The sequence below is a fragment of the Lytechinus variegatus genome, chromosome 4 (genome assembly GCF_018143015.1).
Source record: "Lytechinus variegatus isolate NC3 chromosome 4, Lvar_3.0, whole genome shotgun sequence".
Lineage (NCBI taxonomy): Eukaryota > Metazoa > Echinodermata > Echinoidea > Temnopleuroida > Toxopneustidae > Lytechinus > Lytechinus variegatus.
The window spans coordinates 22,294,016-22,316,876 of record NC_054743.1 but is presented as its reverse complement, the minus strand read 5'-3'; the positions used below and the strand labels follow the sequence as shown (position 1 = coordinate 22,316,876).

The following is a 22,861-nucleotide window of genomic DNA, read 5'->3' as shown; positions in this document are numbered from 1 at the left end:
TATAATTAACTGAACCTACTTCATTAAAATTTTCCAACTATTTGCATGTAATGAAATTCCAGATTCATCTACAGTATATTCATGTATAAATCTGTGCAGTTGAAATGTGGTTTCAGTCAGTAGTTTAGAATTAATAAGAAACTGTTTGATTAACCCTAAAAGGACTGGGGTGTTTGAGAGGTATCGAGGACTAAGTGGGGGGGGGGGGCATGATGGCTTCCCTTATGATCTCGGCTGCTGTTTGCACGATCGCGCCAAAATTTGGCAGGCACATTCTTTATCACATAAACTACAAGCCAGTATAAAAGAAAACTTATGAAAATAATCATTCTTTTATCTACATGTATTATAAACAAAATATGCAAATTAATTCATGAAAAACACTGGGGTGTTGGCTCAGCTAGTAGAGCATCTGTTTCCCAACCAGGAGGTTGGGGGTTCACCATGGCCCTCTATCCTTTTAGCGTTAAAGAATCACATATCCACGAAAAATGAATAAACATTTTGTACCACCTGAAAGTTAGACAATTCAATACTACATGTGTAGTGTTTAACATTTCAGAAGACACCAGTGGTGGATGAATGTAATATATATTCAATTGTAATGAAAAGTGATCATTATATCATTGTCGAAAATGTAATATCTTCAAGAAAATGTGATTTCTGCCCTCCCCTCAAAATAATCAATTAATTAGACAAATACATGTATATAAGCCGTGGCTTAGTGGTTCTGACTCTCGCCTTGTAAACAGAGGGTCGTGTGTTCGAATCCCACCGCGGTCTAGCGTCCTTTGGCAAGGCGTTAATCCACACTTTGCCACTCTCGACCCAGGTGCTAAATGGGTACCCGGTAGGATGCGAAAGATATTGTATGTTTGATTTTGCCAGCGCCATAATGTGGCTGCGATGAATGCAAGGAATGCTCCCCAGGGAGTGGAAATTGTGCACTTTTCCTGCTTGATTGAAATGAATCCAATGACCGGGGTAATAATATGCTGTAACGCGCTTTGGGCCATTCTGGGAAAAGCGCTTTATAAAAATTGGCTATTATTATTATTATTATTATTAAAGGAAAATATAAGATTGGGTTTCAATAATCCTTTTGATTATTAAAGTGTGTGATTAATACATGTTATTCACATGCACCATGCCATGTGAACGGAATCATGCTAATTTTGTTATGTTGTTTCTTGAGCATAGATATCAAATTCATTTCCATGTCATTCCTACAACCCACCCTCACCCCTCAATAAGACAGTATTTGGCATTTACATGTATGTAGTGCCATCTATCTAGAATTTTTTTTTAATTCCGAGGCATGGTGTTATTAATATTATCCCGGCTATAGCTTCAGCTGCCTTTCAGCGCTCAGGAATTAATCCTGCCAGGTAGCCATTCACTTCACCTGGGTTGAGTGCAGCACAATGTGGATAAATATAGCATATATGCAGCTCTTGCTGGAATATTTCACTGCGAGTAAATAAAAGCATATATTAGATAGCCAAGACAGATAGCCAAGCGCGATTGGTCAATTGCACATCACGTGATATGATCGAAATCCGTGTATTTTCCCAGCCGGTCCACCTTCGATGAATATATTGACCAACCGGTCCGTGAATATATTTTTCTACGTGTATGGCGCCCTCTTGTGGATTAGATGTTACCAACTACACGGAAATAAAATATGTGGGACTAAAGTATCTGGACTGGACTCTAACTTAGATTTATGGCTAGGCCTAAAACAAACTTGATTTGATTAGAAAAGGGCCATTCACTGCATTAGAGTAGTAGTAGACTAAAGTTACATCTAGATCTATACCAGTTCCATCAATCACTGTGACTATCGTAAACAACAGGCTGCACGCATCGTTGGGCCATTTTTATCTACATCATTAAAGGCTATCTAATATAACAGATATTGACTGATGGGATGTGCAAAAAAAAAATTCTTTGGACCGCCTAAAGGATTAATATTTTCCCTCGTGATCATATTTTCCCTCAGCGCTGCGCGCTTCGGGAAAATATAAATCCGACGGTCCAAAGAATGTTTATATTACACACCCCATTAGTCAATATCTGTATATTATCATTCCGCTGAGTGAAAAAGCCCAATGAATTTGGCAACATTATTGTGCATTAAAGGCATACAAAAGTGAAACATTATCATTGCTATTATAATCATACGATCAAACCGGCATGACGCCTACACAAAACACAGCTTTGGAACCACAGAGATAAACATGTACTGTGTATTCAATATCATTTTCTGTACAATATGTAAACAACTATCCTATTTTGAACAGCTGGTAAAATATTAGAGGTAATTGATATAACCGTTATAAAAATGATAATGATGGTTTAATTTACAATACATTTTCTTTTGCCTTTTTGCTTCATGTATCTTGATTATGTTTATAAATAAACAAAGTAATGAGATGTAGATATGTATTTTCTATCAAAGGAAAATATCAATGTGCCATTAGCATCTGTAAAGGGGTAACATGTAGCATACAGGGTAGCATTAAAAAAACTGTGATACCTACATGTATGAAAAGATGAGGATTGGTTTTTGATATTCAAAATTCCATGATGTTCAAACTTTCAAGAAGTGATAGTCATAATAAAGCTTCCATAACTTACCTTCTTGCAGTACTTCTGCTTTTGACAAGGGAATCATATAATCTTTGACTGGCACTTGCTCAACTGTAGCAGAATAATAAACAGGAAGACAGAGAGGAAAGAAGAAGAAAGAAAAGGGAGAAGAAGACATTTCAATGAATCAAAATATATCAACATTACATGACGTAAAATAGAATACCACAGCATGACAGAGCTATGTTTAAAAAGCTACCAGCATAGCAAATACATGATGATGACGGGCGCTTTTTGCCCTCATGATAGCCCAAATAGCCCCTAAAATTCCCCCAAAGGGCATGCTTTTGGGCAACCATTGTTTCTAGAATCGCCCCCAAGATCTGTCACAAAAAATATTCAAGATTGATAAAAATCAATATTCTAATTACGGCAGAATAATCATATTTGCTTTTGTTGTATAATTGCTTGTTACCCTTAAAATGAAAGAAATAGCCCCCAAAATTCCACAAGCCTCCAATGTGGAGTGGAAAAAAAAAATTTATTACCCTAAAAGCTACGTATACCACAAGCACTTTCTGTAATTGTTTGTTCACACATATATTCAACTCCTTGAATTACATATAAGTGACAAACACCCCCAAAAACACGACTTTCAATATATCTGCTTCAAATATAAAGCCCAGAGTGACATGTGATCTGTACTCCGTACAGTCCCAAAATGTCCCCTATAATCATCAATCATCATTGGTCCAGGCATTTTAATCAATCATCCCTTAAATACTATTACTTTGTCATCAAATACATGTGAGGAGATTAATAGCTTGCCTTTTCAGCTTTTATTCACAATAGTAAATATGTAATTGCTGGTATACTCATTATATTTACTGAGCATCTTTGTTCATGATTTCCTTGGCATATGAATGATGCAAACTTCCACACTTTCACTATGCAATTAGAATTCAAAAACGGTATAATTAATTTCTTTCACTTTTGTACAGAAAATAAAAATACCAGTGAAAGTTATTTAATGAACATCTATCTTGGATAATCACCTGCATTGATTGTGCAATGAGAAGGGTAGAAAATATCAAATGAAAACTAGCATATAATTTTCTCATATAAATTCAATACACAAATGAATACTGGTTGAGAATACATTTCAATTTCCTTTCCCACACAGTTTGATAGCTTGGAACCCCCCCCAAAAAAAAAAAATAGAAAAGCTGATGAAATTATTCACTGCTGTTTCCAATTTGGCTCCTCTAACAGTTGAATTTGAATTCAGACCCTTGTAGGAATTGATTAACATTAATTTGTCTTTACAAATCTGAGCAGCACGAAAGGGGTCCCTTTGTCACCTATGTCTGCAATTTATTATAAAAATAAAGCCCTGAAATAATTACTCTTGTAAATCATAATTCAGTGCTTCAAAAAAGTGAAATTTAAAGTATCATAGGAACACTGTCCCCATTTTATTCCATATACAACCTGTGTTACAATCAGAGTCCCTAGGAGATAAATTCACTCCTGATTTTTCATTCACAGTAATCTGGAAAGTGTCTGCATATTTTTGTTTCTTCCCGTATGTTTTCAGATCCATATAAACAATATTTAATAAAAGAGCATGAGAGTTCTAGAATTCTAAGATAAGGTCTTTGTACTGTTATAGCCTTTTTACACAGGATTTTCTTAGCCCCGGACTATCGCTAACCCCGTACTATCCTTAACCCCGTACTATTTTTTTTCCTTTTCACACATGCCAAATTGTTATTGCTAACCCCGGATAAGGAATGCTTGCTTTTCACACACGAAACTCGCTAACCCCGGACTAATGTTTTTTTTTTATCATTCGTAGTACAAGTACTTCACTCGTACACTTTTTACACACGCTAAAATTTCCTTAACCCCGTACTATAGGTGGGGCTAAATTGCCATTTAGCCCCACCTATAGTACAGGGTTAAGCTTAGCCCACTTTCGTTTTACACGAGCGATCTTAACCCCGTACTATCGCTCTTAGCACCGCAATTGCTGGGATAACCCTGCTTTTTTGCAGGGACAAATAATCCCGTACTAAAGGTGGGTTAGCCCACTTTGCAAAAATGCTGCTAAAAAAGAAAGTGGGCTAAGCTTAACCCTGTACTATAGGTGGGGCTAAATGGCAATTTAGCCCCACCTATAGTACGGGGTTAAGGAAATTTTAGTCTGTGTAAAAAGGGTATTAGCCTATTTGTTTTTAACTTGCATACAACCTTGAGTATTCAAAGTAAATATCTTTACTCCCTGATTTAATTAAAATCTTATAAATAGCTCTTTAAGTATAACTTCTCAGCTTCCCTATTGAAACCTGACCAAATAAAGAACAGGATATGCTGAATTGAAAGGAGGATTGAAACCAATATGACCCCCTTTCCAAGAATTCTATAGAAATATAACTATTGTTATATTGCAGATTATGAAAGGATAATCCCCAAACATATACTTGCATGTCATCTTTTAATCCTCTTTAATGTCTGACATGAAAAGACACTAATAACCTTAGAGATTACAATCTCTGTTTGACTTTATAAGGCTTTTTTTGTCCATTTAATTCTTTTAGGGCACGAACATTGTTACCTTTTTTGATTGGGATTATAGCAAAGTCTAATTACTTTTGTTCATCTTTTTATATCTAATGCAGAACATTTTTATTTCAGAAAATTTTTGGCAACTTTAGGTTTACTTCAAGTTAGGGCTGCTATTAATAACGTCTTTATCGCTAGTCTTGTCGATAATCACTTGTTTTTGGCCACATAGCGACATCAATAACCTTTCTCTTGTTGTTGATAATACCTGTTATTATGTAGGGACACAGTGATTGATTTTCTGCGATTTCATGGAATTCACAGAAACAGCCTTTTGAAAGTGACTTTTCAAATGGAAAATCATGGAAAACGTATTTCTCCCTCAAACTGCACAACATGCAAGAGAAATTACTCCAAAATCTGAACAAAATGCGAATACTTCAAAGCCACAAAACACGATTTCACCCAAACTTTGCTAAATCTAAAACAATCCAAACATGATTGACTGCACTTTACTCCATTCGATAGAATAAAAAACATCACAAGCGCGAGCTCAATTTTAGCGAAATACAAACTATCGTAGAAGGCAGCACAGGGCCGTGTGTTGCTGCCCTCTACATTAGAAGATGTTCAGCACGATATCAAAATGGCGGATAGGCGAAAGACACGACTGCTCAGAACGATGTCCAAAAAGCCCTAAAATTATTGATAAAACTTCATCCAACTCTAAAATAATGCTAACATGAAAGATGAGGATATAACCATGCTAAATGTTTTTGTTAAAACACGTTATGTAATCATTTACATCCGATTGAACACAGATTTTAAAGCGTTCTTGGTACAGTGGCAGATACAAATTTTGACCAACGTGACATTGCTATAATAAAAAATGTGTATTGTTTATGTTCTTTTGTTGATAGTTTTTTTGTGATATATCGATAGAGAATTTTCCTAATGATAACAGTCCTACTTCAAGTATATTTTTATTACAACATACATTTTATCAATGGTGACTGTAATGTGCAGTGGCGGACCGTGACCAGAGGAGACAAAGCATTGGAGGGGCACAGCATTGTTCACTATAACAATACAGTGCCCCTCCAATCAACTGTCTCCTCCGGTCATAGTCTGTCACTGGTAATGTGGAAATCCTGTTGGTAGGAAGTTAAATTTGCTTTTCAAGAATTTCAGTAGCTAGCTTCTCTCATGCAAAATTGCCCAAGATAATGTGTAAGATACACACGGTTTTACACACAGTTTAATGCATTTGTGATCTTTTCTTGCGATAAATGAGATACTCCCATTCTTTTTCCATTGGAGTGAATTCTCTAAAAATCTCATCTGATTTTGTATATGTTACACTTAGAAACAAGAAAATTAAATCTTTGCATGCTGAATTAATTTTAAAGGGATTAATAAAATCTAATGTTCTTTTGAGTAATTCCATTGGTTATCTCAAAAGTTGCCCGAGACTTAAAATTAAAAATATTCAGAGAGCAACGCGGTCAAAAAATTTTGCAAGGTGGATTTTACGTGAAATATATCGAAGGGGGCTGATTCAGTCTCATTAGGGTTAAGCTTTCAACTTAAAGGTACATTGTGCAACCAGTGGCGGACCGTGACCCCGAGGAGACAAAGCATTGTTCACAAACAATGCAGTGCCCCCCCCAATGCTTTGTCTCCTCCGGGTCACTGTCCGCTACTGTGTGCAACATCCGAGTGCAAAAGGTTAACTGTCATTCATTTGACTTTAATTTTGCTGATGGCATTACAATGAGTCACCAGTCATGGGCATATAGATGTCTTTATGAACAGCTTCATGAATTGGCTCCAAGGGCCCTATAACATACAGCTTAATAGTTGATCATAGAGCTGATTTTTATAATCGATCAAATACAATATCCAATGCAATCGATCAAATAAATTAGCCATATTATCAATCGCTATACTTTATGAAGTAGTTCTTAGGTCTTGTTTACATATAGCTCAAGGCCCTGTCACATTGCAAGCCTTGCGGGCGAGTTGCGGGCAATCATCCGCAACAAATTTCTCAGCACGTTCAAAACCTTTCTGTGTGAAAACTCAGACTTGCATGCACTTCTGAGGGCAACTGCGTGTGAGATACTGTCAATGCGGGCGACCTGCGGGTAGCAATAATGGTCATCTGCAAGTCGCACGCAGGGCTTTCGCGGAACGATATGACAGGGCCTATAGTGATTGATCGCGGAGCTGATTTTTGCGATTGATCATACATAATGATCACTGCGATTAATCATAGAAATCAGCCCAAGGATCAATTGCTAAGCTTTATGAAGTAGATCCCAGGGCCCCGTCTTACAAAGAGTTACAACTGATCTGATCGATCGTAACTCTATGGAAATCCATCAGTGTCATAATTTTTTTTTTCTAAGAAAAATTTGCACAATGTCCTTTGTATGCAAAGAGAAGCGCAGTGAATTTTCAAGAAAACAATGAATGCATGAATATACATCACAGCTAGAAAATATTTTGAACAAGCATGCATAATAGATGTTGACGTTGCTGGCCGTCCATAGTTGCGATCGATCGGATCTTTGCAACTCTTTGTAAGCAGATCCCAGGGCCCTGTTGTACAAAGAGTTATGATTGATCCAATCAATCGCAACTATGGAAAGTCAGCAAAGTCAACATATGAAATGCATGTTTGTTCAAAAAAATTCTAGATATGAATCCATATCCATAAATTCATTGATTTCTTGACAATTTGAAGTGTTCTCCTTTGATTACAAAGGACATTTTGCAAATTTCCTGTAGAAAAAAATATGACACTGATGGATTTCTATAGAGTTGGATCACTTGGATCAATCGTAACTCTTTGTACAACAGGGCCCAGGTCTAATATACTTACCAGCTGCACGGTAGAGTACCTTGGGTTCAAAGAAGACACACGGGTTGGGATCTCGTATACAGGATAATAATAGACCCTTGGCTTGGATGGGACTACGTGGAACTACAACCTGAATGAAAGAATTATACAGAGAGATAGGATGGCATAAGGGAGAGAAAGATGAATATGGAACAGGAGGTAAGGGAAAGAGAAGAGATAAGAGGGAGTGAAAGGACAAAACGGAATTAAATTTATAGGAGTAAAAGCAAAAAAAAATCGAGAAAAAGAAGTGAAAAAGAGAGCAATACAGTAAGAGATGGAGAGAGAAGATATATGGTGAAATATATACATGTATCAGACCTTCATTTTTGAAGAGCACAATTGCGCCGGCGCTACCACGCTCCTAGAGAAAAATAAGGAGAACAAAAATCACGCTCCTAAAAAAAAAAATTACTAAATTTTCACATTTTACATCTTTAAATCCATGAAATGGCCATTTATTTTCCATAATTCCTTGAAATTATTTTGATTTTGTTGAAAACTATCAGAAAAATGAAGAATATTCACCTCTTTCCCAACACTGTTTGAATTTGAACTCGGTAAATATTGTAGTCCCATATGTAGATTTTCATAGCAACACGAGTTACGATTGATCTGATCAACCTCAAGTATATATGGAAATCCATAAGTGTCTTATTTTTTTCATTAGGAAATTTGCGAGAAGTCCTTTGACAACAGAGAAGCATATACTGAATTGTCAAGAAAACAATGCATAAATTTCTTGAAAATATTTTGAACAAACATGTATGTTAGATGTTGACATTGCTGGGTTTCCATAGTTGTGGTTGATTGGATCAAACGTAACTCTTTGTAAGACAGGGGCCCTGATTTGCATTCACGAAAGGAGTATCAGTAGCAAAGTCCATGCTTACTTTGATTCCTGGAATATGTGCAAAGAAGGCTTCTGGACTCTGTGAGTGATAGAGGGCGCCGTGACCAACCGCTCCCCATGGTGCTCGGATGGTGAGAGCACCGACGTCAAACATATTGCCTGACCTATACCGGAACTTTGCAGCTTCGTTAACAATCTGAACAAAAATGTCAATGAGTTTGGAAAGTATTAGAAAAGTTTGTTTAATGACTGAGGCACAAGTGCAAGTTGAGTTTTAGTATTGCAAACACTGACATCAACTATATTTTGCCTGGGGTAATATTCTGAGGTCATTTCATCTTCAAAATATTTTATTTTATCTCTTAAAATGAAATTGGTATTCTGAGATGACATTTTATCTCCGAGATAAAATTTGAAATTTTATATGCGATAAATTTTATCTTGCATATCTTAAGATGATACGCGACAGAGTAGTGCCTGCGTAGACATCCATTGCGTATCTAATGATTGCAATGCGATGATGTGTTTGCGCTCATGTTTACTTTGAAGAAAATCAAAATAAACTTAAAATAGAGTTGGGGTTATTTAATCTCTGAGACTTTCATTTCAGCAATGTTGCTAGGAGAATAAGCTCTAAATAGTGAAATGATAAGTAAATTTGTATAGTTATTGCCACACTTCTTGGCAAAATAGATTTCCTTTGGTTGAATAAGATGAGAGATCTATAAAATAGCAATTCTCATTGGATATTGCTTCAAATATAGGAGTGTCTTATAATGAAGATAAAATGGTTCTCAGAACATCATTTCGGAGAGATTTTCAAGGTATTTCATCTCAATTTAACAGAGATAAATATTTTATTTCATCTGAGATAGAATGGATCTCAGAATACCACCCCAGACCTTCTTCAGAACTTTAGTGCTTTTCTTACAATTTCACATAAATAAGTAAACAATGAATATTACAATGAAACTCGGTGCCGTTTTCATAAATCTTGTCTCAATAGAAAATGACTGAATAATAGAAATATGATTGGATAAGAGCTAAATTGCCATTTACTTTTATAACAAGTCTTACGAAACAGGCCCCAGTAGGTAATAACAAGCCAAAACCTACACGGAGACAAGGTGATCAAGTTACTTTCAACAGCATAAAAGAAACAGAAAATAAACCTATGATGATTTGATAAACACTTTGAATGCAATAATGCATTTGAATTACAGGTGATGAAAATGGAACATAAAAAATGAAAGTTTTAAGTGTTACTTCAAAGGATTTACTAGGTGTTTTGTTTGATTAATTCCAACATTCATAAAAACTTTCTTCTATTTGAAGCCAGATTTTTCTAGACCATTCATAGCAATCACATTCGGAAAATTGTAGTTGTTTATCTCTGGAATCATCAAATTGTTCAGAAGTTTCCATGTCAAACGATAAATAAGACTTTGTAGTCTATGCTTTGGTCACATTTCTATGCTTCATTGCTTTTTTTTATAAACAGAGAATAGATGTCATGGGTTGAATTTGCCTGGCAGCTGTCAGTTGGATAAATTCACTTACTTGATCAAAGGCTGGGAAGATATAATCAGCAAACTGTATTTCAGCGATAGCGGTTGCTCCCACCGAGGCCATACCAATGCCAAAACCGACAATACCTTGTTCACAGAGCGGTGTGTTGAATACCCTGTCTTTACCTGTTAGAATTTAGAAATGGCATGTAAAAATAAATCCACATTCATTAACAGGGTAAGAATATTGTTCCATAGGGTTTTCTGAATTTTCCTTGTTTTCTGTTAAAATGCAAAAGCAGACATATTATTTATATATTACTTGTGAGAATTGGCAATTGCTGTAAATGAAAAGAATATATCATTAAAAGTGTATATATATAGATTTGAATTAGTCACTGGTAAAAAAAATCGAGTAGTTCTATTAAAGCACACAATTGTGTATACACATTTTGTTTGCATGATGTACATGTTAGCTATGTTTTCTATCAAAGGTAAAAGAAAGAAGTTGCATCAAACAATTATTTCAATTGAAAGTCTTTAAAATCAAGTTTAATTTCCACCATATCATCATAGATCTAGATCTGGTACAATGAAATAAACTTATCTTTGTGAAATTAGAAATCTAAACTCAAACCAATAATTCTGATGATCACTAACACAAATAGGCATATGTGGTAGTGTCTTAATATCGCTTGGAAAATACCTGACACTTTGCAAAATTATTTTGTGAATTTCTCAGCAATTACACAGTATTTCCCAGAGCCATTTGGCACATATTTCATACATACAAACGCTTGGGTGGTCATTTTATTGGAGTCTGTTCTAACTCATTTTGAGATCGCTACCACAAATAGCATTTATTTCTAACACATGAAAATGCATCACAGCTACAGCAAGCAATGCAAGTTTATCTTTTTAATAGGAGAGCTAAATGACCCACACTTGTACGGTCTCTCATCGACTCATGTAAGGTTGTGCTATTAAAGTTGCTGGTTCGTTTACCCTTTCATGCACAGCAGACCTGTGGTGGCGATTATACATATACTGCAAAATGCATAAATGGATTTGCCTTTCTGTTTAATACATAAATGTGACATTTCATCTCCTCTATGAAGCTATTATTTTCCCTCCAGACTATATTTTCCATTAAAGAGAAATTCTAGTACATGTAGTTGCAGTTAACACTGATTTCATGAGAAAGTCTGTAAAACAAGGCTTAATTGTCAGTATATCATCGAGGATCTAGATATGGTACAGTTAAATTAACTAAAATTTGTGAAATCTTGAAATCTACGCTGAAAAATGTTCACAACGAAGATCCCCAACACAGATAAGCGCACGTGGGACAATGTATAATTATTGCTTAGGGCGTAGGGCCCGACGCTCTACCCAAATCCTGTGCTTATTTGCTGATTTCTCAGCAATTACGCAATTTCTTCCAGACTCCTTTGGCACATGCGTTTTATTTATACAAACAGACACTTTGGTGGTCATTTCTTTGGATTCTGTACAAACTCATTTTGATATCGTTACCAAAACTAGCATTTACCTTTAACACTATGCAGTTCTGGCAAAATATAATCTCTATGGAAAAAAAAATTATATAACTTAATTGAGGGAAACAAAATGTTGCATTCAACCTCTTGGTAGGCAATAATATGGGAAATAATATCTCTATAATATCTACATCTAAAAATCTCAATCAATATTATATCCTTTGAAAACTGACATGATACTCACCATGTTTATCTGCCAACCCAACAGTACATCTGAAAACACCACCAAAAGCAACATCTTCACCAAATACAACTGGATAAAAAGAACAGAAATATGCAATTTGTTTGTCAAGTAAAGCTCATTTCCCCCAATACAAAATCTTTAATACACAAGAATCCTTCTTGAATACTAAATAATTGCAAAAACATTGACAATAGCATGTCTAATTGTTTGTTTGTTTTTCAGAGAAAATGACTTACATTGTGAAAATTAAGAGGGTGATTTTTAGTATGGTGCCATTCAAAGGCATTGGCTCCTAAATATTAGTGCTTAAATACCTGGGGAAATAAAAAAAAAGTTTACAGTTAGTGGAAGATGTTTGAAAGGCAGTCTTGAATATTAGCTGTAGTATTTCATGTAACTAATTAATTAATCTTTGAAGGAATGCTACTATCTCTTAATATTCTCGAAAATATATGAAAGCAAAATCTCTCTTTTTTTAATGGGTGGAAAATACACTGAAAATGTAAAAAAAAAAAACAATGTAGTACACATAGGTACAGATAAATTGAGGGGGGGGGGGGGGAGTGCGGCAAAATGAAGAGATATGGTCAATTTAAATATAAACTCACCTGCAGTAGGGTCTGTTGCCAAGGCTACATCCATAGCATTATTGAGAGCCTGAAATAGATTCATCTTTGTGGTTTCCCCTGCAATTAAAAGAGAATAAACAGATATAAAAGAACAAGAAGTGACTGCAAACCACAAAGGCAAGATAAAGCATTCTCAAAGGCATAGTCTTCTGCGTGGTTGTTTCTCCAATGAAAATGTAATATTCTGTCTTACTGGTAGTTTCTACATTTTTGTCACTCATAATCTGGCATTGTAAAATGATTGAATGAAATAGGACATGATGTCTGTAAAGATTATTCTATGAACTGAAACATACTTTTGAAAACATTTGTATTCTTTGAATGTTGTATTGTAACATTTGTTTAATGCTTTCAAACAGGGTTGGCGGATTTAAATCACGTTGATTTAAATCGTGATTTAAATCGCGATTTAAATCACCATGATTTTTTTTAAAAAATCATTGATTTAAATCACTTCCATTGAAACATGTACAAATCATGGACAAAGTATTTGTTCAAAGCAGTTTTAATTCTTCAAGTCAACTGAAAAACTTTGAATTAACTTTATAGCAACAAAAGATCAACAAAGTCTTCATATCTACTTAAAACAAATTAAAATCAAATTAATAAAATCAGGTAATTCCTTAACAAGTGGAATGCCTCTGGCCGTCTCACCTGCATCACGCGGTTCAATATAGCAGCAGTGCTGACTTTGAATACTACTCTAACTCGCACAAGATGTTCAGTGATACATGGTTACTCTTATGTCCACTTTTTATGAACTAGACCAATAAACTTACAGAGATATGATGGTTATTCAACAAAAAACCCCAACATGGCCAAAGTTCATTGACCTTACATGACCTTTGACCTTGATCATGTGACCTGAAACTCGCACAGGATGTTCAGTGATACTTGATTACTCTTATGTACAAGTTTCATGAATCAGATCCATAAACTTTCAAAGTTTTGATGGTAATTCAACTAATACACCCACTTCGGCCAAAGTTCATTGACCTTTGACCTTGGTCATGTGACCTGAAACGCGCACAGGATGTTCAGTGATATTTGATTACTCATATGTCCAAGTTTAATGAACTAGACTAATAAACTTTCAAAGTTATGATGGTAATTCAACAGAAACCCCCGATTTGGCCAAAGTTCATTGACCCTAAATGACCTTTGACCTTAATCATGAGACCTGAAACTTGCACAAAATATTCAGTGATGCTTGATTACTATTATGTTCAAGTTTCATGAATCAGATCCATAAACTTTCAAAGTTATGATGGGAATTCAACAGATATCCCCAATTCGGCCAAAGTTCATTGACCCTAAATGACCTTTGACCTTGGTCATGTGATGCGAAACTCATGCAGGATGTTCAGTGATACTTGATTAACCTTATGTCCAAGTTTCATGAACTAGGTCCATATATTTTCTAAGTTATGATGACATTTCTAAAACTTAACCTCAGGTTAAGATTTCAATGTTGATTCCTCCAACATGGTCTAAGTTCATTGACCCTAAATGACCTTTGACCTTGGTCATGTGACATGAAACTTTAATAGGATGTTCAGTAATACTTGATTAACCTTATGGCCAAGTTTCATGAACTAGGTCCATATACTTTCTAAGTTATGATGTCATTTCAAAAACTTAACCTCAGGTTAAGATTTGATGTTGACGCCGCCGCCGCCGTCGGAAAAGCGGCGCCTATTAGCCCAGTCATTTTAGCCCAAATTTTGACCAAACTTGGAACAAATTGCAACAGAATTTTTTTTATCACAATGCATTTCTGTAAGGTCCCTAGTACAACATACTAAAAGTCCCAAACTTTCCGAATAGGGGAAAGGCATCTAATTTGCATAAATCCAAGATGGCTGCCAAAATTAATTGATATGCCTTATCCTTAATATTTTTTGTACAGATAATGGAAAAATCTTGAAATGAATACGCAATTCACTATGATTAAGATATCATAAATCGGTTGCAATCGTTTCCGGGACTGTCCGGTTCATATTTTTCGAAAAATGTGAGAAATTATGCCAAAATTTTTGTGTTTTCGGTCAAAAATTTGCATGTGCATTGAAATCTTTCTGTTTTAACAATAGCATCAACAACTAATGTAAAATATCAGCATTCGACAAGAAAGGGGATATATCAACGAAAAAATTGATATGCTTCATAACAGTATTAATGTCTTAACTTGCTTAGATTAAGGGCAAATACATTCGAATGTATTATGCGATATTGCGATAAAGTGACACCAAAAACCAACCTCCGTGTCCAGTCACTCTTTTATATCGACTACAACGCGATCGCTTGGATGCCTTTGAAGATAGTACAATATACTAAATCGGTCTTGCTTCGCCTTTGCTGGTGTGACTAACACGCGTAAATACAATGACGTCTAGCGATACAAAGGTGTATATTACTTAAATTGATATGTGGGCAAAGGGCTTTTTCTTCATTTGAAAGTAACTTTTATGTTAATGAAATTTCTTAGAAAAAGTTAGAGGATGCATAATTGATCTGCATGCTGTATGCAATTACGTTCAAGAACATCACAGCATAGTCCCGCAATAGCTTGTCAAAGTTACCCCCTTATCCGTAGCTCAACTATTAAAAATATCGTGCTTTTTGGAGCCCCCAATGTGACAACGCGGTGTTTTGCTACAAAGAAAAAAACTTTTATTGTCTAGAAATCACTTGGAGGCAAAAGAGCAGGCTTTTCTCTTTGAGTTACATATAAAGAAGTAATGGCACATCAAAGCCTACCCTTTCAGGGGTCTTCTGAAGTCACCAACCCCTTTTTGTATTTTGCTCATTTCTTGAAAAATTCGCACAATTTTTAGCTCCATTGAGGCAATAGGCGTTTCCCCTTTGCAGTAAACCGATTTAATTGTTTTGTAAGCACTTGGGGATGAAAAAATAGATTTTCTTCTATCAGCTAAATTTAAAGAAGTGCTGGCACAGCAAAGTCTATCCCCTACGGGGTTCGCTAAAGTCAATCGCCCCTTTTCCATATTTTGCCAATTTATGGAAAAATCTATAAATCCGGAGCCCTCATTGAGGTCAAAAGATGTTTCTGCTACAGTATAAGCCACTTTTATTGTTTTAAAACCACTTGGAAACAAAAGAGTAGACTTTCGTCTATGTGCTACGTATAAAGAAGTGCTGTCACATCAAAGCCTACATCCTTTAAGGAGCTGCTGAAATCACCCCACCCCTTAAGCGTATTTTACCCATTTCTTGTAAAATTTTGGAGCCCCAATGAGGTAAAAGGCGTTTCCCCCTTTGCAGTAGACCACTTTTATTCTTTGGATCCACTTGGAGATAACAAAATTAGATTTTCCTCCATCAGCTACATACGAAGAAGTGCTGGCACAGCAAACCCTACCTCTCAGGGGTTTGCCAAAGTCAACCATCCCTTTTCCATATTTTGCATATTTATGGAAAAATCTATCAATTCGGAGCCCTCATTGATGCAAAATTGTTTTTTATATTTATATATAGCAAACCACTTTCATTATTTCGTAACCACTTGGAGATAAAAAAGTAGATTTTCCTCTATCAACTACAATAAAGAAGTGCTGGCTCAGCAAAGCCTACCTCCCTTAGGGGTTCCCGAAGTCTCAAAATTGCAGTTTTTGACCCCCCCCCCATTCGGGCAAAAGGCATTTCTGCTATATGGTTAAGTCACTTTTATTATTTGAAACTTAAAGATGAGTAGGTTTAGTCTATCAGCGCATCGACCCTTCCCTCTTCAGGGACTCCAAATTGACAGATTTTCCCATGGCAAAATACGGCGCATCGACCCCTTCCCTCTTCAGGGGCTCCAAATTGACAGATTTTTCCCATAAATTGGCAAAATACGGAAAAAGTGCTACTTTGGTATACAGTTAAATAGCAGTATAATAGGATGTGGCAGGTCTAATAGCTACATCTTATTTTTCTCTTGAACTTTGAGATCGAGCAAGCAGAAACTGTCATTATTTTGGTGTACAATGTCACGTGACTAGCATATGATAGTTTCCGTGCCTAGACCCTTTCATGTTAAACAATTAATACAGTCCAAACAGAATCGAATTTATGTATTTAATGTTAATAGTAACAATGTTCTTGTAGTATAAATCTTTGCTTACTGATATTTATGATACAGCGATAGTTTGAGGAAGTCAATGTTTATAGTATATCGAGGCCGGAATTGATATGATTTGTAATCGGGTCTGAGTACATAGTATACACTGGCGTCGTCTTCTACGTAAACTTAATGAGCGAATATGACCGAAATTAACCATTATGTTTATGCAAATTAGAACACTTTCCCCTATTCGGATTTTCTGGGACTTTTAGTATGGTCTTCTATGGACCTCAAAGAAACGTTCTGCATTGGAATAAATTCTGTTGCAATTTGTTCCAAGTGAAAATTTAAAATGACTGGACTATATAGTCTCACTCTGCTTCGCAGGTGAGACAAAAAACTACAGATGCATGTTGTCAATAGGTACTAATTTTTTGTAAATTATGTCGAGTTTTTCTTCTGAAATTTTACATTCTTTGTCAGTTATTATTAGTCAATTTCTTTCTTAACATAAAGTTTTCACATAATCCAAAGACTTTTCAGAGAGCAGTTTGTAAAAAAATATATTTAAAAGTCAATGAGAAAAGGTTTGTTGGCAGTTTTCCAATTTTGATCCTTCGCCTACACATAACTACTTCTGTCATGTAAAATAAAAACATGATACCTGCATGTAATCAACATATTTAACATGCCTCTTATTTCGTATTGTTACATTTATCATACATTTGATGTTTTAAATAACATAATTATAAAAATCACATTAACATAATGTAGTACAGTCATAATTTGACTGTTGAGAAAAGCTTTCTCTTATAAACCTTTTAAGTCACTGCAGCCCATTTTATGTTCAGTGCCTCAAATAATGGAAGTTTTGTATCTGCATGTAATAATGGAAAGAGCTCTATAACAACGATTTGCAAAACTCAGAATAAACATTTAACACTGCATTTAAATGTTAAGATGCAGGTACATGTACTTCAGTTACAATCATTGGCAGTTGTAAGCTGTGTCTCATTTAAAATAAAATACTTCTTTTTGTAATACATATGTTGTAATTTAAGCAGTTTTGCAGTTTTTATCCTTTAAGTTAAAAGTAAGTAGATTTTTTTTCATACTTCATGGATCAAACAGATTTTTTTGTAGAGAATATGGGAATAAAAATTGTACATTAATGTAAAAAATCACCCATTTGACTAAGCTATCTCTTATATTGTTCTCCAAAACTGAGAGTTTTGCATCTATATCTGTAGCAAAAGAAGAGCTTTTTACAAACTAAAAAGATCCTAAACATATACAGTTGTAGTCTCTCTTTAGCTATTGTAAAGCTGTGACTAATTGAAAAAAAAATCATTGATTTGAATTATTTCTCTTACAATATCCATGAATACTAAGCCTGAGTCGAATCGATTTTAAAATCGGTGTTCGATCGATGTCATCGAACACCGGTGCAGATTTTGCAAAATCGGTGCATCGAAAAAAAAAAAAAATACGTCGGCCGGCCGATTTGTTTGGTTTACACAATCAATCATCAAAATATCAGTAATGTCCAACTTTACTACTACTTACTTGATTTCTATTGCCCCCAAAATGAAACCGAATGAGTAATTATGATGCTATTCACCATTAATTTGAAGTTTATTTCGATCATAGTTCGAGTCTTACTCGTCTGCTCGTGCCGAGATAATTTATGCACGATGAATTCATGAATGGAAGTCATGGCCATCGATCGTGCATGCGCAGTACTGTTCTTTAATCAAACCAGAAAATGGCCGGAAATTTGACGCGATCAACGTAAAATAAATCTTGCTTTCATGAACAATATTAAAATCATGACCATAGAACATTATTTAATCGTAATATTTAACAATAATTTGCATATGATAATCATTAATATGAATTTAGAGCTTGATGTGAAACGTTTGTATTTCGTTTCAATTTTCAATGGCGGACATCTCATGACGATCGACTTGACTTGAGTCGAGCTAGTGCACTTGTCTAAAAAAAATAATCATCACGTCAGGATTGATTCTCGAACATTGTCTACATGCAAAAACTCTGTTCAAGTTCGTAATATCACCATATAATAACATTTAACATGACGAAACAGAGAAAATTGCGTTTGATATTTTTTCCAATCAATTTGAAGCTAGTTTGTGCCCAACTTTGGGCTCTGATTTCATGAATGGGAAAATATGTCATACGTCATCAAACACGCATGCGCATTGTGCTTATTTTCTCGGAGCTTGGAGGAGACGTCCAGAGATGGAATAACAATAGAAATAATCCCAGTATTATTTCTTCCATATGAACATAACATACTTTGCTGACATCGTCAATATTCTTAGTATGACCATAAAATCTTGTTAAATCGTAATAATTTAGATGAATTTAGGGCTCGATTCGAACCATTCGTATTTATTTTGATCGCATGCTCAATTGCGTCTAAAAAACTGGATTGTCATTATCAGGATTAATTCTCGAACATCGTCATAACTCATATTCCACAATCTTTCCTCACAATCGTTATATCAGCATTGAATAGCAATTCAAATGACTATCTAGTGAAAATTACGTATTTATTCCCATAAATTTATTTGGAGCTCATTTTGGATCCAACTACACAATCTCAGGCAAGTTACAGCACTCTCCGTTGATTGCACTTGTTTGCTGGCGCTGACGCCAAGCACGCCTGTCGTTTCGGGAGAGTGAGTGTACGGAGCTAGCTGCGGACGGGGCTGGTGAATGGACTGCGAATGCTAGTCGACCGAAAATCATTCGGATCGACTCTGCGTGATTCATGTCTTTATTGTTTCATTTTGAACTTATATGTTGTCATCTGCAAATATCATTGTTGAAGATATTTTGGGAAGAATTCTGCTTTGGTCCCCGGCCTTTTTTGTGTGTTTTGTGATCATGGAAAATACAAACGAACTTTGCTCTGTCATCTGCTTGTGCAACGCTCACCCGGCCAACGCCAGCGCATACCGTCAGTGCGTAGTGCATATGCAAAGCGCATCGACGCAAAAACAAAAGACTAAATTTTCCCCGCCTTCAATATTCGATGCATCGATGTTCGATCGAATTAGAGCTGTCGAACACCGGTTTTCAAAATAATCGATATGACTCAGGCTTAATGAGTACTAGTAATTGGCAAAGGGTTTGTTGGCAGTTTTGATAAGGGATTTTTTCTCTTGGATTTTTTTAAATATTTGAATGAAAAATCCCAGAGGGGAATTTTCTCTACTCACTGGGAATTCCCTATGGAATATTCCTTCATAGGCCTATGTATGATAGAATTAAGTTCAGATACATGATTCCTCAAATTTATTTTTAATTGTCCATTTTTACTGAATTTTAATTACAAAATATGTGGTTAAGAACAATATTAGGGTGAAATGTATAACATCAATATTGATGTCATTGTAAGAGTAAGGGGGGGGGGATAATTACCCTTTTTTTCGAAGGAACTTTTAAAAAATAAAAAAAATCTGATTTAAATAAAAAAAATCAGATTTTTTTTATTTTAAAAAAAAAATCAAAAAAATCGCCAACCCTGCTTTCAAATTGTGTTGTATAATTGTAACAAGATAAGTAACAGCCACATTTCATGTATCTAAATTGCATTTAAACGGGAAGTTAACCCTGATAAAAAGTTTGTTGCAAACATACAAAAAAAAATATTTTTAAAAATTAGAAAAGATTTGAAAAAAATCCACCATAGATTAAGTTATTAGAATCTCGATTTTTTAATTAGTGACAGCACATAAGAGCAGCTGTCCCATTTGTTATGTCATATAAAATGCATTTATATATACACAACAAAAAAGTCCCCCCTTAAACAAACATCAATAATTTCCAAACCAGAGCGAGTTTTTAGTATATTTTTACATGAACGTGTACATGTAGGTAATTTTATAGGCAATCCTCTGAGTAAATATCATGGATATATTTTACGTCATGCTTCAGTGAGCACCGTCAGAAGGCAAAAATGTCACTTTTCAATAGTCACAAGCCAAATATCATGACTTTGATTCCATTTTATTGGAACTAATTCCATATTCTCATCGTAAAAAAAATAGTCAGAAGGCTTGTAAAAGATTTTTTTGGCTAAATTTCACAGTTGAATAAACACAAGTCCAAATTTGCTATAATTACACATTTCTATCAATAAAAATGATAGAATATGATGACAGTTATTTTTGGGAAGAGTTTCTTCAACAGTATTCATCGTTTCACGCTTCAATGAACATTTATTTAAAACAAAAATTACAATTTTCAAATATCATAGGCAAGTATTGTTTCATTTTGGGAACTGAAAATGATATTTTCTCAACTTTTTCGTTGTGTTCATGACCAATTAACATGTTTCAATGATTCAAAGGCGTTTAATGAAACATTGACGCTTGAATGAACATGTGGAATGTGATTAGCTCTTTTTTTTACGTTATTGGAAAAAATGCAAATTGTAACTATAGATAACTGTCACAAACCACCTTGCATAGTTCATTTGATTTGATTTTTGTGAAAATCCCGATGTTTAATGCATCAGTGAGCACACAATACTAAAAAATTATGCAAATGAGAAGAAAGTTCAAGGCCTTGGCCCCACTTTGTGCCGTATCGAATGGTTATTTTGGTGTGTGCGCCTTTTAGATAGTGCTACTCTGAAGTCATGTGCGAAGTTTCATGAAATAACTACTAGCAGAAGTAACAAAAAACGTCCATGAAACAAACCCTAATTTCATATTTGTTAAAACTTTGACTTCCTCTCTCATAGACTTGTGTTCATTATGGGTGCATATGTTTAAGAATAATTATCGCCTTATTCAATATGGTGGAACTTTTTTCAAGGCTGTCTTTGGCAATGTCGTTTGGCAGTAATGTTAATCAATCTATGGGCAAAATTCTGTGCAAAAATGAAATCGATTTGTTTATTTATGGATGAGTGAACACGCATCAAAGTGGGAAAATTGGTATTTTCAATGCCAGAGACGCATTTTAAAGGGTAATAAAGTGAATATTGGGGGCAAATTCGGCTTCAAATGTGACTTTAAATGCTGTTGTTTTTATCATCCATCATTTCTATCACCACACACTTTCCGAACTTTAAAAATTTTCATGGTTGAGCGAGCACATTCAAAAACTTAGGAATGAATACTCTATACTTCATAAATGTATTCTTTTCCTAACAATTTCTCAGGATCAGTTGAATTTATGGACAAATCAGTGGTGGATCCAGAATTTTAAAATGGGGGAGGGGCCTATAATGGGGGGAGCCACCTACATTTTCAAATTTTTAACATGATCTAAGTTGTAGAGGATACTACCATAAACCCCTATGATGATATGTCACAATTCAGGGGCCACGGAACAGTTTTCAAAGTGGGCGTGGAGAGGACTGAGCCAAAAGTGAGGGGGGCTGACCATGCAAAAAAAAAAATCAAAATTGTATGGTCATTTTTACATTTTTTTTACATGCTTTTTGAAAAAAGAGGGAGGCTGAAGCAACCCCCCCCCCCTCGCTTCTGCAGTCCCTGCAATACATTGTGCTCACTCAACCATGAACATACGATATCAAAATCTGGTCTGAAGTGGTTGAATGATGGATAGTAAAACAGCATAACACCATAAAATTCACCTACATACAACTTTTGCCCAACTTTGTATTTGAACAAACTGAAAGAACGACTCTTGCAACTTTTAAAAATGGTCATTTTTAATTCAATCTTTAATCACTCATGCATGACTCAACTGATCGATCTCATTTTCCCCAGGGGTTGCTTGATGAGTGTAGGAAACCACCTTTGAAATATCATATCTCAAACTAATTCGGTTCAAAAGTTACAGCAATTTGATTTAGGGGGACTTACTTTTTTGTGTATATATATAATGACTAAAAACTTGTTTCTTCCTGGAGAGAGTGTAACATGATTTGTCTGAGTTTTTTTTTAAGGATTGTTATAATTTATAAACCATTTTCATTTTTTTTTAGAAACCGAC

At 35.1% G+C, this 22,861-nt stretch overlaps 1 protein-coding gene across 1 annotated transcript in view; it reads right to left on the bottom strand.

The window, feature by feature from the left end:
- Positions 1–22,861, bottom strand: part of LOC121413633 (2-oxoisovalerate dehydrogenase subunit beta, mitochondrial-like) — a 60,097-nt gene that overhangs the window by 31,824 nt on the left and 5,412 nt on the right. The window contains exons 2-7 of the mRNA XM_041606540.1: positions 12,775–12,852; positions 12,167–12,235; positions 10,476–10,609; positions 8,956–9,111; positions 8,045–8,153; positions 2,641–2,703 (exon numbers count right to left, since the gene is read on the bottom strand). Of these exons, the coding sequence (XP_041462474.1) occupies positions 2,641–2,703; positions 8,045–8,153; positions 8,956–9,111; positions 10,476–10,609; positions 12,167–12,235; positions 12,775–12,852 (609 nt within the window). The remainder of the gene's footprint in view (positions 1–2,640; positions 2,704–8,044; positions 8,154–8,955; positions 9,112–10,475; positions 10,610–12,166; positions 12,236–12,774; positions 12,853–22,861) is intronic.